At 34.1% G+C, this 13,169-nt stretch overlaps 1 protein-coding gene across 1 annotated transcript; it reads left to right on the forward strand.

The window, feature by feature from the left end:
* The first annotated feature begins 1,412 nt into the window (after positions 1-1,412).
* On the forward strand, positions 1,413-9,486 carry LOC131928816 (phospholipase A and acyltransferase 3-like). The gene is made up of 6 exons (XM_059284951.1): positions 1,413-1,551; positions 2,789-2,845; positions 3,462-3,568; positions 5,394-5,577; positions 7,166-7,304; positions 9,218-9,486. Exons 3-6 carry the CDS (start codon positions 3,463-3,465, stop codon positions 9,338-9,340), a joined length of 552 nt encoding a protein of 183 aa, XP_059140934.1. The 5' UTR covers positions 1,413-1,551; positions 2,789-2,845; position 3,462; the 3' UTR covers positions 9,341-9,486.
* The last annotated feature ends 3,683 nt before the right edge of the window (positions 9,487-13,169 follow it).

The raw sequence follows: 13,169 nt of genomic DNA on the forward strand, positions 1-13,169 counted from the left end.
TGTTTATATAAGTATTAGGTGGGGGACGTGGGGGAAGGTGGTGTAAGGGTGTTTAAATGCATTACTTTTATTTAAAATGAAGAGCTTCTATGATAGATTTCCCCTACCTGAATATGGTTTAAGATATAACTTAATATTCAATGACTTTAGATTTTAGGGCAGAAAAAGAAGCTTTAGAACACGCAGCAAACCTCCTGTCAGAACACCCTGAATCACCGAATAGTCAGATTGTATTTCTTACAGATGCCAAATCAGTCCTGCAATCCCTACAAAATACGGAGTCCTATATTCAAACACTCATGACAGCACTAGAGAGGCTAAAAAATACCTGCAGCAGAATTGTGCTGCAGTGGATCCCGGGCCACTGCCAGATCCAGGGTAACGAGATCGCAGACCAGCTGGCAAAAATTGGGGGAAAGAAACCACAACCGGAAATTTCACTACACCCAAAAGAAATAAAAAGAATAATTAAACACAAACAAACGCAAATGTGGTCTGTCACACACCCTCACTACATTAAAGACGACGGCTATTACAATTTAACACGAAAACAACAATACATAATCTTTCGACTTAGAACAGGCCACAACAGACTAAATCAACACATGCACAAAAAACTGAAGGTTGGGTGTAGCGAAATGTGCCCTTGTGGCAAGGCCCCGGAAAACACGGAGCACGTACTCCAGGATTGTACTCTGTATAGCCAGGCAAGAGGCAGACACTGGCCCCAGCCCACCACACTCAGGGAAAAATTATATGGGACACCTGACAAACTGGAAACCACAGTCCGGTTTGTCCATGAAGTTGGACTTGTTGTCTGAATCCTCCACCATAGTCAAAAATTAAGAACGAAGAAGAAGAAGAAGAATGACTTTAGAATGGCAACTGATTATAAGGTACTATCTATCTGAATGTAAATAAGGTTCTTGGCGTATCCAAATTCAATGGAAAACAATATGTATGTATATGTGCGAGATTGTGTTTATGCATGTGACTGTAAAGTGTTACTAAGCGTGGTCAGAGTTTCTTCCAGGCATCTCTTCGGGGGGGGGGGGGGGGGGGGGCAAGCCCCCCCCCCCGAAATTTTTTTACCGCCCCCCGAACCAAATGAAATTTATATAATTTATATAGAAAATATATACTTTTAACAGTGTCCGCCCCCCCCCCCCGAAGAAAGTTTACCGCCCCCCCCCCCGAAAATTTCAAGTGCCCCCCCCCGCAAAGAAAGTCTACCCCCCCACCCTCGAACGAAATGAAATTTATATAGAAAAAAATATATTTTTCACAGTGTCCGCCCCCCCGCCACCCGGAGAAAAAAGTCTGGAAGAAACACTGAGCGTGGAACTAACGAAGCAAAGGTCAACTAGATTACGAAGTAGGCCTGCAGGCATTACTTTCCGAGAAAATGATATCTCAGCCAAAAAACAGCAACCAACATAATTTCTTACGGTAACAAGTCATAACCGGCGACCTTCATAGGTGACTTTGAAACTGGTATAAAATGAAATCTTTGTTTGTTCACATAATTATTGGTATTGTGTGACTTCATAAGTAAGTATTCTTTCATTTGTATAAAAATTGAAATTATTTGCGTAAGCGTCGATTATTATTTTAAAGCACTTTTTACTTTCTCAATTATACGAAGTATAGAGAAAGTCTTGTAATCGTACAAAAAAAAATCGAGATTTTTAAAAATCTCGACGCTTTACATCTCACTGATACGGAAAAACATAATTTTGCAATCTTGTCCGTATGTCTGTGTGTCTGTCTGTCTGTCTCTGTGTGTGTGTGTCTGTCTGTGTGTAAACACGATAACTTGAGTACCGTTAAGGCTAGGTTGATGAAATTTCATATATAAGTATTTTATCAAAATCGTAGATCCGTATCAACTTTTGAGCAATTTCCGATAACCGGAATTGGTACTTTTTCTACTTTGAATTTTTCAAAAGCCTATAACTTGAGTACTATTTCAGATAGATAAATGAAATTTCACATGTAAGTAAAATATCTAATTCTATACCTTCTGTCAAATTTAGTACTACTTCCGGTCAAACGGAAATCGCTAAAAATTTGACAGAAGACAGAGAATTAGATTTTTTACTTGGATATGAAATTTCGTTTATCTATGTGAAACAGTTATAGGCTTTTGAAAAACTATAAGTAAAATAAGTTCCACTTCTGGTTAACGAAAATTGCCGAAAAGTTTAAACAAATTTGAAATCATACTTATGTATGAAATTTCATCAACCTAGCTGTAACGGTACTCAAGTTATCCTGTCCACAGACATACATACATCCACACACACAGACATACGGACAGAATTGCAAAGCCCAGTTTTTCCGACTCGATTATGCATTAAACGCCAAAAGTTTGATAAATCTTCATTTATAATTTTTGCCCGATTTTACTACGATGAAGTGCTGAGGAGTATAACGGCGAAAACTGTCAAAATTTCATGTGATTTTTGTGCATTATTACAAAACTTCCTCTATACTCTGTAATTACAAGAAAACTAGATTTTTTTTTAAAAATGTCCATATCTCGACTGCACTGGAGTTCCAGTGCCATCCCTCGTCGGTTTATCTAAGAATATTCGAGAAAGTTTAGGGGGAGATCACTCCCGCTTTTTTAATAGGCTATATTATATTCACTAAAAGAATTTTTTTTTTAATGTTGTAAAGTTCATGAATTAACTACATTTATAAATGTTACAAGTTATATATTCGTTAAATTATTAATTGATCTTTCGAGTCTTTCTAAAATATGTTGTGTCTTGTTTTCATAAAGGTTGTGTACACAGCATAATCCTGCAAGATCCAAGACCAAAAGGCGATAGAACTAAACGTGAGTGTATCCCAAATTAGAGCTAAGGTTATATTTTTTTATTAAAGTAAATTGTTCTCGAATTATCAAAATGAATGCCTTGAACCTTTATAGTATTTTGATCTTATTAGCATTTTATTCCTGTTTCTACTATTTTTGCTTTATTTTAAGTATCCGGCGTTGTTTGGTATTAATCAAAGACTGTTGGGGTCGGCATGGTCGAGCCCGTAAAGTTCGAGGCTGGTAAACCGAAACATTCTGAGTTCAAACCCCCGAGCAGAGGAGGCTTGATAGTTAGCGACAAGTACGGGAGAGAAATCTCCAAAATCAAGCAACTGATGCTTTGTAGTTTGATCTTGGATAGAAAAAGGCTGTAGAATCAAATCCAGAAAGAAAAGCCGGATAAAATCATATTTTATGTTAATATTTTTTAAAAAAGTATTAAAAACAAACAGACGCTTTTAATTGCAGCTCAAATATTGATGCTTAGAAAAATATAAGTGAATGCATGTAATGTAATATGTATATATATATATATATATATATATATATATATATATATATATATATATATATATATATATATATATATATATATATATATATACATTTGATGCGACTGTATTAATTTAAACAGAATGTCTTACAGAAAGGAAAACAAAAAACTGCTTGCTAAGCTTCAACCTGGAGATATAGTAAAATTTAAACGTACTTTATGGTATTCTCATTTTGCTATATACATTGGTAGGTATCGTTATTTTTTATGTTAAACTAGATGGCTCAATTTCAATTTCTTATTGGACAACGGTCTGTAATCTACACTGCAACACACAAAGCACTCTTTCACTATTTCCACACTCTCATACCCCCTTCTTTAAACTAATCACGTTTTCAACATATCTTTTTACTACTATGCCCAGAGGCGGAACTAGAAAAAAAGGGCCACCCCCGCAAAAAATTGTTTAGCCCCCCCCCCCCTATATATATGTATATAAATATATATATTTATATATATATATATATATATATATAATATATATATACTATATATATATATATATATAAATATATATATATATAATATATATATATATATATATATATATATGTATATATATATATATATATATATATAATATATATATATATATATATATATATATATATATATATATATATGTATATATATATATATATATATATATATATATATATATATATATATATATATATATATATATATATATATACTATATATATATATATATATATATATATATATATATATATTTATATATGTAATATATATATATAAATATATATATATATATATATATATATATATATATATATATATATATATATATATATATATATATATATATATATATATACAGAGGCGTAGCGAGGGGGGGGGCGCGGGGACCGCACCGGGTGACACCATTTAGGGGGGTGACACCAAGGCAAAAAAATAGCAAAATATATACAGAAAAACTTTAGGGGGGGGGGTGCAAATCGAAAGTTTGAGGGGGGGGGTTGCAAATCGAAAATTTGTCCCCGGGAAGGGTCGCTATGCCTCTGGACACCATTAAGTGCCGCACCGGGTGACACCCGACCTCGCTACGCCACTGTATATATATTATATATATATATATATATATATTCAAATGCAAAATACGAACATAGGATACTCATTGCAGGCCTGTTCGTGTTTTTGGGGGACATTGTTTTTTCAATTAAAACAAATTACAACATAAGGTCATGTGTGCATTAGTTTTTTTTTTTTCGGCTCATTTTAAAAATAATTATTGACGACATACTTTGCAAAGCAACTTAAGATTCATGTGTGCATTAGTGTGTTTTGTGAAAATCAGTTTTATTTTCTCAGCTACAATGCATCATAACCTAAAGTCGGTCCAAAGAATATAAAACTTGAAAGCTTTGTATAAGTAATGGTGTCTCGTCTTATGTTTATTTTTATGTTGTTTTTTTTTTGTATTTATATTACTAAGTTTAAATACATTTCCTTTTCATACAATATCATTCCTTAGTAAGTACTTTATAAAAAAAATAATTAAGAGAAGTAATTGCTTTTCAATTTGTTAAGTACACATGTATTAAAAGGAGCTTATGAGCATCCCTATTTGACTATTTAAAAAGGGAAATAAGTCATGGAAGTGGTTTGAACGTTTGCTAATCTTTGATAAGTTTGATTGTAGGAGTAAGAGGACTCGGCTTTCACAGTGGTTTAAAAACAAAGGAAAAAAGAATATACAAGAGCGTGGGATGGTGTCTATAGAATAAAGATAATCCAACCACAGCTACAGTAATCTCTTTTCAAATCAACCCATCTAGTAAAAAAATGCAAGAAAATTAATTTTTACTAGCTATAAAAAATTATTATGGTCGCCAATGGGTCCCTAAATGGCGTGCCCCCCCCCCCCCACCCCCCGCATTGCGGGGTCTGGCGGCACTGTAGTTCCGCCCCTGACTATGCCAACTAATTTATAATGTTAGACTTATTAATAATAGTAAATGCATATATAGTTTAAACACCTGTATAAACTAGGTGATGAAAAAGTGATCCACCTAGTGTCAGATAAGGTCGACTTGACCGACATAAGTGCCTTGTCACAAAGTAGCAAAAAGTACGCTGTTTCTGCTTCCGGTGTACCCGAGGACATCGCTGAGGTAACAGAGGAGGATTTTTTTGAGGTTGCAGCCGACAGTAAAGCTGAGTTGGCTAATTGGGAGTGAGTCTATTTAATTAATTTAATTAATCAGATGCTATGTCTTCTTTTTCTTCGTTCTTAATTTGGTATATGATGGAGGATTTAAACAACAAGTCCAACTTCGTGTATGAACTAGACTGTGGTCTCCAGATCAGCGGGTGCCCCATATAGTTTTTTCCTTGAGTGGGGTGTGTAGGGGCCAGTGTTTGGTTCGTGCCTGACTATATAATGAACAGGCTTGAATGACGTGCTCCGTATTCTCTGGGGCCTTGCCACAAGGTATTTTATTACGTCATTCTTTTCTTTTATTCACAAATGTCTTATTTGTCTATGTTAAATGATGCAAATGTATAATATAGCTGTTCCTAATCAGAAGTATAATAAATCTCTCTTTGAGTGATACTTTTTTAAATATCGTATTAAAACCTACAAACTGAAAGGTAAAATAGGGGTCGGCGTGGTCGTGTCGGTAAAGCTAATGCTACCTTGCAATTCTTGGTTTGTCAAAGGCAATGGAAGAAAACCAAAAAACAAAAGCAATGGAAGAAAACCAAAAAACAAAAGCAGGCTGAAATCGGAGTCAACGGCCTATATGGCGCATAACAGGTTGACACGTATACTTAATTGTGTCGGAGGGAATCCCATTCAATACTAAAATTAAGAACGAAGAAGTAGTTTTGTATTCACTTTTCAGTGATTTCCATTAACCGGTAGTGGAACTTATTCTAAGTTGGTTTTTCAAAAGCCGATAACTTGAATACTGTTTTGATATCGAGAGACAAAATTTTACATATAAATTTTGACTCAATTCTGGTGACCGGAAATAGTTCTTTTCGTATTCTTAAAAACGCATATTGAAGTTATAAAGTACTAGTATTCCGCACTATTATACACACATTGTTTGCGGTTCATTTGGTGCGTAATTCTTTTTTTTTCTACGAGATTCTTTTCTATTTTAAAAAGCTTAAGTATGTAAAAATTGATAATAATCATGGCTCTATCCTGAGATGCCATCCCCCGTAGTGTTATATAAGTATATTCGAGAAAGTTTAGGGGAGATCACTCCGGATTTATTTTTTTACCAATTTATGTGTTTACGCTCTCGTAAATAGGCAATGCCCAAAATCCATTTAACTTAAATGAGCTGAATATAAAATGTTTAAGAGAGCTATAATTACACAGTAAGAATAAATTACTAACAATTGACCGTCATGCACTAGGGTAATCTTTTTTCTAATATAAACATAATCGATTCATTACTGAACGACAAATAAAGATGTCTCTATTTCCATTAGATGTTGTGGTTTCATTAATGATATCAATTAGTAGTTGATTTTAATGAACGTGTCTTCTGTAAATAACGTTCATGAAATGTATGAAAGACATTTCTAAATAAAATCAGCATATTATGTTTGCTTTATATTAATTGCTAATATGAGCTTTTTCAACTTGCCTTCAAGAAATACATTTAAAGATACACTTATTTAAATACTCGAGCATAATTACAACAATTTTTTATTATCAAGGTCTTGGAAGTTTTACAGGTAATTCCACAAAGTGCGAGGCTGTTTTGGTAAACATTAATGCGAATTTTTTTTTATTCACACAGTCAAAAATCCCCCTATAGCGCTGCAGAGATTGTGAAAAGAGCTGAAGCTAGAATCGGTCCATGTAAATACAGTCTTGAAACGTACAACTGTGAGCATTTTGTCAATGAGATCAAGTACAACAAGGCTGTAAGCAAACAGGTAATTTATACAACGCAGTTATATGGTCCCTAAATAGCAAAGTACCGTTACACAAAGTTAAAAAGCAGTGGACCAATACACAGAAGGACGCAATATTTAAGAAGGGACTCATCAACGCGTTAATGATCGTGTATTTTATTTTCTCGTATACAGAGTATAGAGAAAGTATTATAATCGAGCACAAAAATCACATGAAATTTTGACAGTTTCCACCGTTTTATTTCTCATTACTTCATCATAAACGGAGTATAGGTGTCTTATTTTAATCGGGCAAAAATTATAAATCCAGATTTATTAAAATTTCGGCGTTTTACGCGTAATCGAGTTGGAAAAACTGGACTTTGCAATTCTGTCCGTGTGTGTGTGTCTGTGTGGATGTGTGTCTGTAAACACCATAACTTGATTACCGCTACAGCTAGGTTAATGAAGTATCATATATAAGTATTAGATCAAATTTGTATATCCGTATCACCTTTTCAGCGATTTCCGAAAACCGGAAGTGGAACTTTTTCTACTTTCAATTTTTCAAAAGCCTATAACTGGAGTACTATAAAGTTTGAAATATAAATAAAAGATCTAATTCTCTACCTTCTACCAAATTTTGAGTGACTTCAGTTGACAGGAAGTAGTAATTTAGACTATTTCCGATTTCTCAAAAAACGCATGTGAATTTATAAAGTACCAATAATATTCCGTACTATTATACACATTTTATTTGGCGTTCACTTGATGTGCAATTCTTTTTTCTACGAGATTCTATTCTATTTTTAATAGTTTAAGTAATTAAAAATGGATTTTAAATATTATCTATATCCCGAGCTGCCATCCCCCGTAGATTTGTATAAGAATATTCGAGAAAGTTTAGGGGAGATCACTCACGGTTTATTTAAAACATTTTTATTTAAATATAAAAAATCAGGCGCTACTGGATCATAGTTGTAAGGCGCTGTTTGTCCACACTACCGTCAAGATGCCACAATGCGTGTTGTATGAATGTCTTTGAGTGTAAGTTAACCACTCTTAGTTACAGTGAGGTAGAACATCGACGACCGCCCAAGTGTCAGGCGCGTAAGTGAGCGCTCTAGGGAGCTACCGGTTACATTACCGTAGGGGCACTGGGGGCGTCACTGATTCAGGTTAGTCATCGAATACAGAGGACCATCGTGTTCCCTTATTGAAGGTTGCTCTTCAAAACGATCGTAGACGCCATAGTGCTCAAAGGGGAGCCGGAATAGATCCACGTCATCCGACTGCTGGTTAACGAACCTGATCCAGTGGAGGAAACTATTATTGTAGAACGTCGTGTCACTAGTGTGTGGCACTCTTTAAAACACCTGTAAGCGCCATGGTGCTCACGGGGGAGCACAAGGCTCTCCGGGTCACCTGACGGTGTCGGAGGATGCACCTGGTGCAGTTTGGCATAATCTTGTGCACAATCAGGTGCCAAGATAGTCGTTGGTGAATCACACGCTACTGGGGCTCCGCCCCTCCAAAATTTGAATTTTGTTTTAGCAGAAACTTTTCTAGGAGATATCTTATCTATTTCCAAACGTTTTTTTGCAGTCGGATCCCCCCACCCACCCACCCACCCACCCCCCCCCCCACACACACACACACATATATATATATATATATATATATATATATATATATATATATATATATATATATATATATATATATATATATTATATATATATATATATATATATATTTATTTATTTATTTATTTATTTATATATATATATATATATATATATATATATATATATATATATATATATATATATATATATATATATATATATATATATATATATATATTTATTTATTTATATATATATATATATATATATATAATATATATATATATATATATATGAATACATTAACATCCATTAATATTTTGTTAGGTGGAAGAGGCAAGAAAATCAATGCTGTATCGTATGTTTCATTCCGACGTTCAAGCAAGTTTGCGATCTTCTAAACGTACAAGCACAAAACGTCAAGATGACTATCATCTGCAATTTATGTAGAGAAGCGGTTTACAATTTAAGGATGCACAGTTATTAAAAATGTATTTTGTTATAAAAATTGTTTGTAATTTTGTTTTGTTATAAATGTAAAGGCAGTAATTAAATACGCTCTGTCCTGTTCCTGTGTAAACTTTGAGGTAGGTTTTCAAGAATTTTTTTATTAATTTTGCATATTTTCGGCAATAACTGTTCAGTACATTGGTGTTTATTTTCTCGTATATACGTAGTATAGAGAAAGTATTGTAATCGTGCAAAAAAAAATCGAGATTTTTACAAATCTCGACGTTTTACACCTCACTGATACGGAAAAACATAATTTTTCAATCTTATCCGTATGTCTGTGTGTCTGTGTGTGTGTGTGTGTGTGTGTGTGTGTGTGTGTGTAAACACGATAACTTGAGTACCGTTACAGCTAGATTAATGAAATTTCATATATAAGTATTTTATCAAAATCGTAGATCCGTATCAACTTTTGAGCGATTTCCGATAACCAGAAGTGGTACGTTTTCTACTTTGAATCTTTCAAAAGCGTATAACTTGAGTACTGTTTCAGATAGTTAAATGAAAGTTCACATGTAAGTAAAAGATCTAATTCTCTACCTTCTATCAAATTTTGAATAATTTCCGTTGACCGGAAGTACTAATTTTCGCTATTTCCGATTTCCCAAAAAACGCATGTAAATTTATAAAGTACTAATAATATTGCGCACTTAATGAATATCTTTATTTGGCGTTCACTTGGTGTGAAATTCTTTTTTCTACAAGATTTTATTCTATTTATAAAAGGTTAAGTATTTAAAATGGATTAAAAGTCGTGCCTATATACCGAGTTGCCATCCCCTGTTGTTTCATATAAGAATATTCGAGAAAGTTTAGGGGAGATCACTCCCGGTTTATTAAAGATTGCCATACTGCTTCGGACAAGTGATATGTAAATGTGTTATTTTATTATAGACGTTCATTACAAATATCCTACAACAATTAACGATTAAAATTTTCTTAGGTTTGAATATTTATAATGTATCCATTAATATTTTAATTATTCAATTACTTTATGTCTATAAGAAATAAAGCAAATTTGCTTTCTTTCATAAAAGCTTTGGTCGCTCATGAGATCTTTTGCATATTTTAGCGACCAAAGCTTTTGTGAAAGACATCAAATTAGTTTTATTTTCGTATTTTTAGTGCATTTAAAAAGCTTGTTATAGGAAAAAAAATTGTATTTGTTTTTAAACCTTCTTTTTTACAAAACAGAATTAAAAGCTTTGTACAAATCAAACTTATAGGTTAAATGCATGGTAATACTCAATGGCGTCGCTAGGTCGGGTTTCATCCGGTGCGGCACTTCGTGTTGTCACCTCCCTCCCCACTCCCAAGTAACAAAGTATATCAACCTCAAAACTATTGGCACGTATGTTAAGTTTTCAAAAACTCAGTTTAAAACAATCATTTACATCCATTTAATTGTTAAACAGAGCGGGCAAGCTGGACAATTATCAACCATTTAATATTTCATTTCGTACAATCTGGTATTTTTCAAGTGCTGATGGCACTCGAGGTATCTCCATACGGAATTTCTAGCTTGAGTCTTAAAGTTGTAAATCATTTTCAAGCACTTTAAATTTGTATAGCTCAAAACATAAAACGCTAAGTGCAGTGTTTCTTCCAGGCATCTCTTCGGATGGGTGGGGGGGGGGGCGAATTTATATAGAAAATATATACTTTTAACAGTGTCCGCCCTCCCCGCCGGAAATTTTTTTTGGTCCACCCTCCCGAAAATTTCAAGTGCTCCCCCCCCTCCCCGGAGAAAAAAAAGTGAAAGTGTGTGAGAGACAGTGATTGTCGAAAATCGCTTGTTTGTGTAAGCAGATTACGTTCTCTTCAAAGAAACATTACGTTCATTACGTTCGCTGTATTGAAGTTGCTTGCAAAGATCCACAAAGACAGCTTTTCTATATCTTGACCTACATGTTTGGAGCCCTTGATGAGCAGAGGGCTGTCGCTACACTTCTCCACCCTGAATCTGTTTTGGGCAGCTTAGGCCACGTAAGACAGGCGATGACTGTGTGGAAATAAAAAAAAATTAATCCTTCTCTTCAAGTAATGGTGAAACGATGGAACACGTATTAAATCGGGAAAACCCGCTCAATGTAATATCACTTTTGACGTGGTAAGGGTATTTGAATATTCTATATTTAGATCCAGGTTTTTTAAAGTCGGCATGTTATTTACACTGTGGTTAGACCAAGAACAATTTAGTCTACCAAAGATGGTAAAGTTTTGGGAGTGGTGTGAGGTCATAATTTGCTCGATTCATCTGATGGTTCGCAGTTCATGTGACCAGGTTACAGGTTGAAAGACAGTTCAATAGAATGGTAGAGGCGCATCTTAATTAAGAAATAAAAGTAAAATACTAGGCCAACGATGTAAGGAACCTACTGCGTCGTATATATATAACAACAACGGAAGAACATGGCTTATTAAAGCTGTGTTATAGAAATCATTTAGAAATGAGTGACGATTGTGATTTTTTTTTACTGCCAATCGTTTTATTGTCAAATTACATACAGTCGTAAGGTGGAGGTGGTCACATACAGATTTGATTGACAGGTTTTGAATTTCTTTTTTTGTGTGTGTGCCTCAGACATATAATTTACAGCGTCTGTTTGTCTTGCCATGTTGGCTTTCGTATTACAGTTTCATCATCAGCTTAAGAGGACTGGTACAGATTTACAATAGTAATACCTCTTTCTGACATATACATTTATTCATTTAAGATGGTTTACTTATACATAGATCTAAAACAAAACATCTGATTACAATTTTATTTTCAAACCTGAAAATGCAAATGTGTAATTAAACGGTGATTTAAAAAAAAAAAAAAACTAGAAGGGTATTTTTTCCCCGCTGGAGTGCGTTGAGGGGGTATGGGCTTAACACTAAAGCTAAAATAAATTTGGGATTAAAGAAAAATAATATTATAAATATTATTAGCACCCTGCATGATAAGTAGAGTACAATGAGACTCGCCAAATCAAACAGCTATACCTTTAGCATTCCCCTTCACAATTTAAAAAAAAAATAGATTTAATTTAAAAATTTTAAATAGTAATAATAATTTAGGTATTGAAAAACAAAAAAAAATCTCGCTTTAAACATACTTCTTCTTCTTCTTCTTCGTTCTTAATTATTAGTGTTGAAGGGGATCGAGATTTATCTGCCAGTGGGTTTGAACTCGAGACTTTGTTCGAATGTATCAACCATGAGCTTTTTTTGCCGACTCGACCACGCCTCCAACACAATTAAGCGTTACGTGTCAACTGTTTATGCGCCATTGAGGCCATTGACTCCGATTTCAGCCTGCTTTTTTTTTTGGTTGCTTTGTCCAACCAAGAACAAGCTACAAGGCAGCAGTTGTTTAATTTTGGAGTTGTCTCTCCTAGAAGAGTGGCTGTCCCCAGCTAACGAGCCTCATCTGCCCGAGGGTTCGAACTCGAGACTTTTCGGTTTAGCAACTATGAGCTTTACCGACTCGACCACGCCGACCCCTTAAACATACTGATATCGGGAGAAATGTATTGGGCAAATGAAATGTATATATATATATATATATATATATATATATATATATATATATATATATATATATATATATATATATATAGGCCTATAAGCTTATGGTGTAGCTTTGTTTCTGTTTGCATCAAGCATCAAGTTAATGTCAGTATTCTTAAGTGATATAAATACACTTGGTTTACCCTAAAGCTACTACTAGTCTCCCTTAGTGTGAGCTCAAATCAATAGGTGTAAATTCACATGCATTGAGTAC

Source organism: Physella acuta, unplaced genomic scaffold, assembly GCF_028476545.2.
Source record: "Physella acuta isolate Inbredline_101_S28 unplaced genomic scaffold, ASM2847654v3 ptg001552l, whole genome shotgun sequence".
In the NCBI taxonomy this organism is placed as follows: Eukaryota; Metazoa; Mollusca; class Gastropoda; family Physidae; genus Physella; species Physella acuta.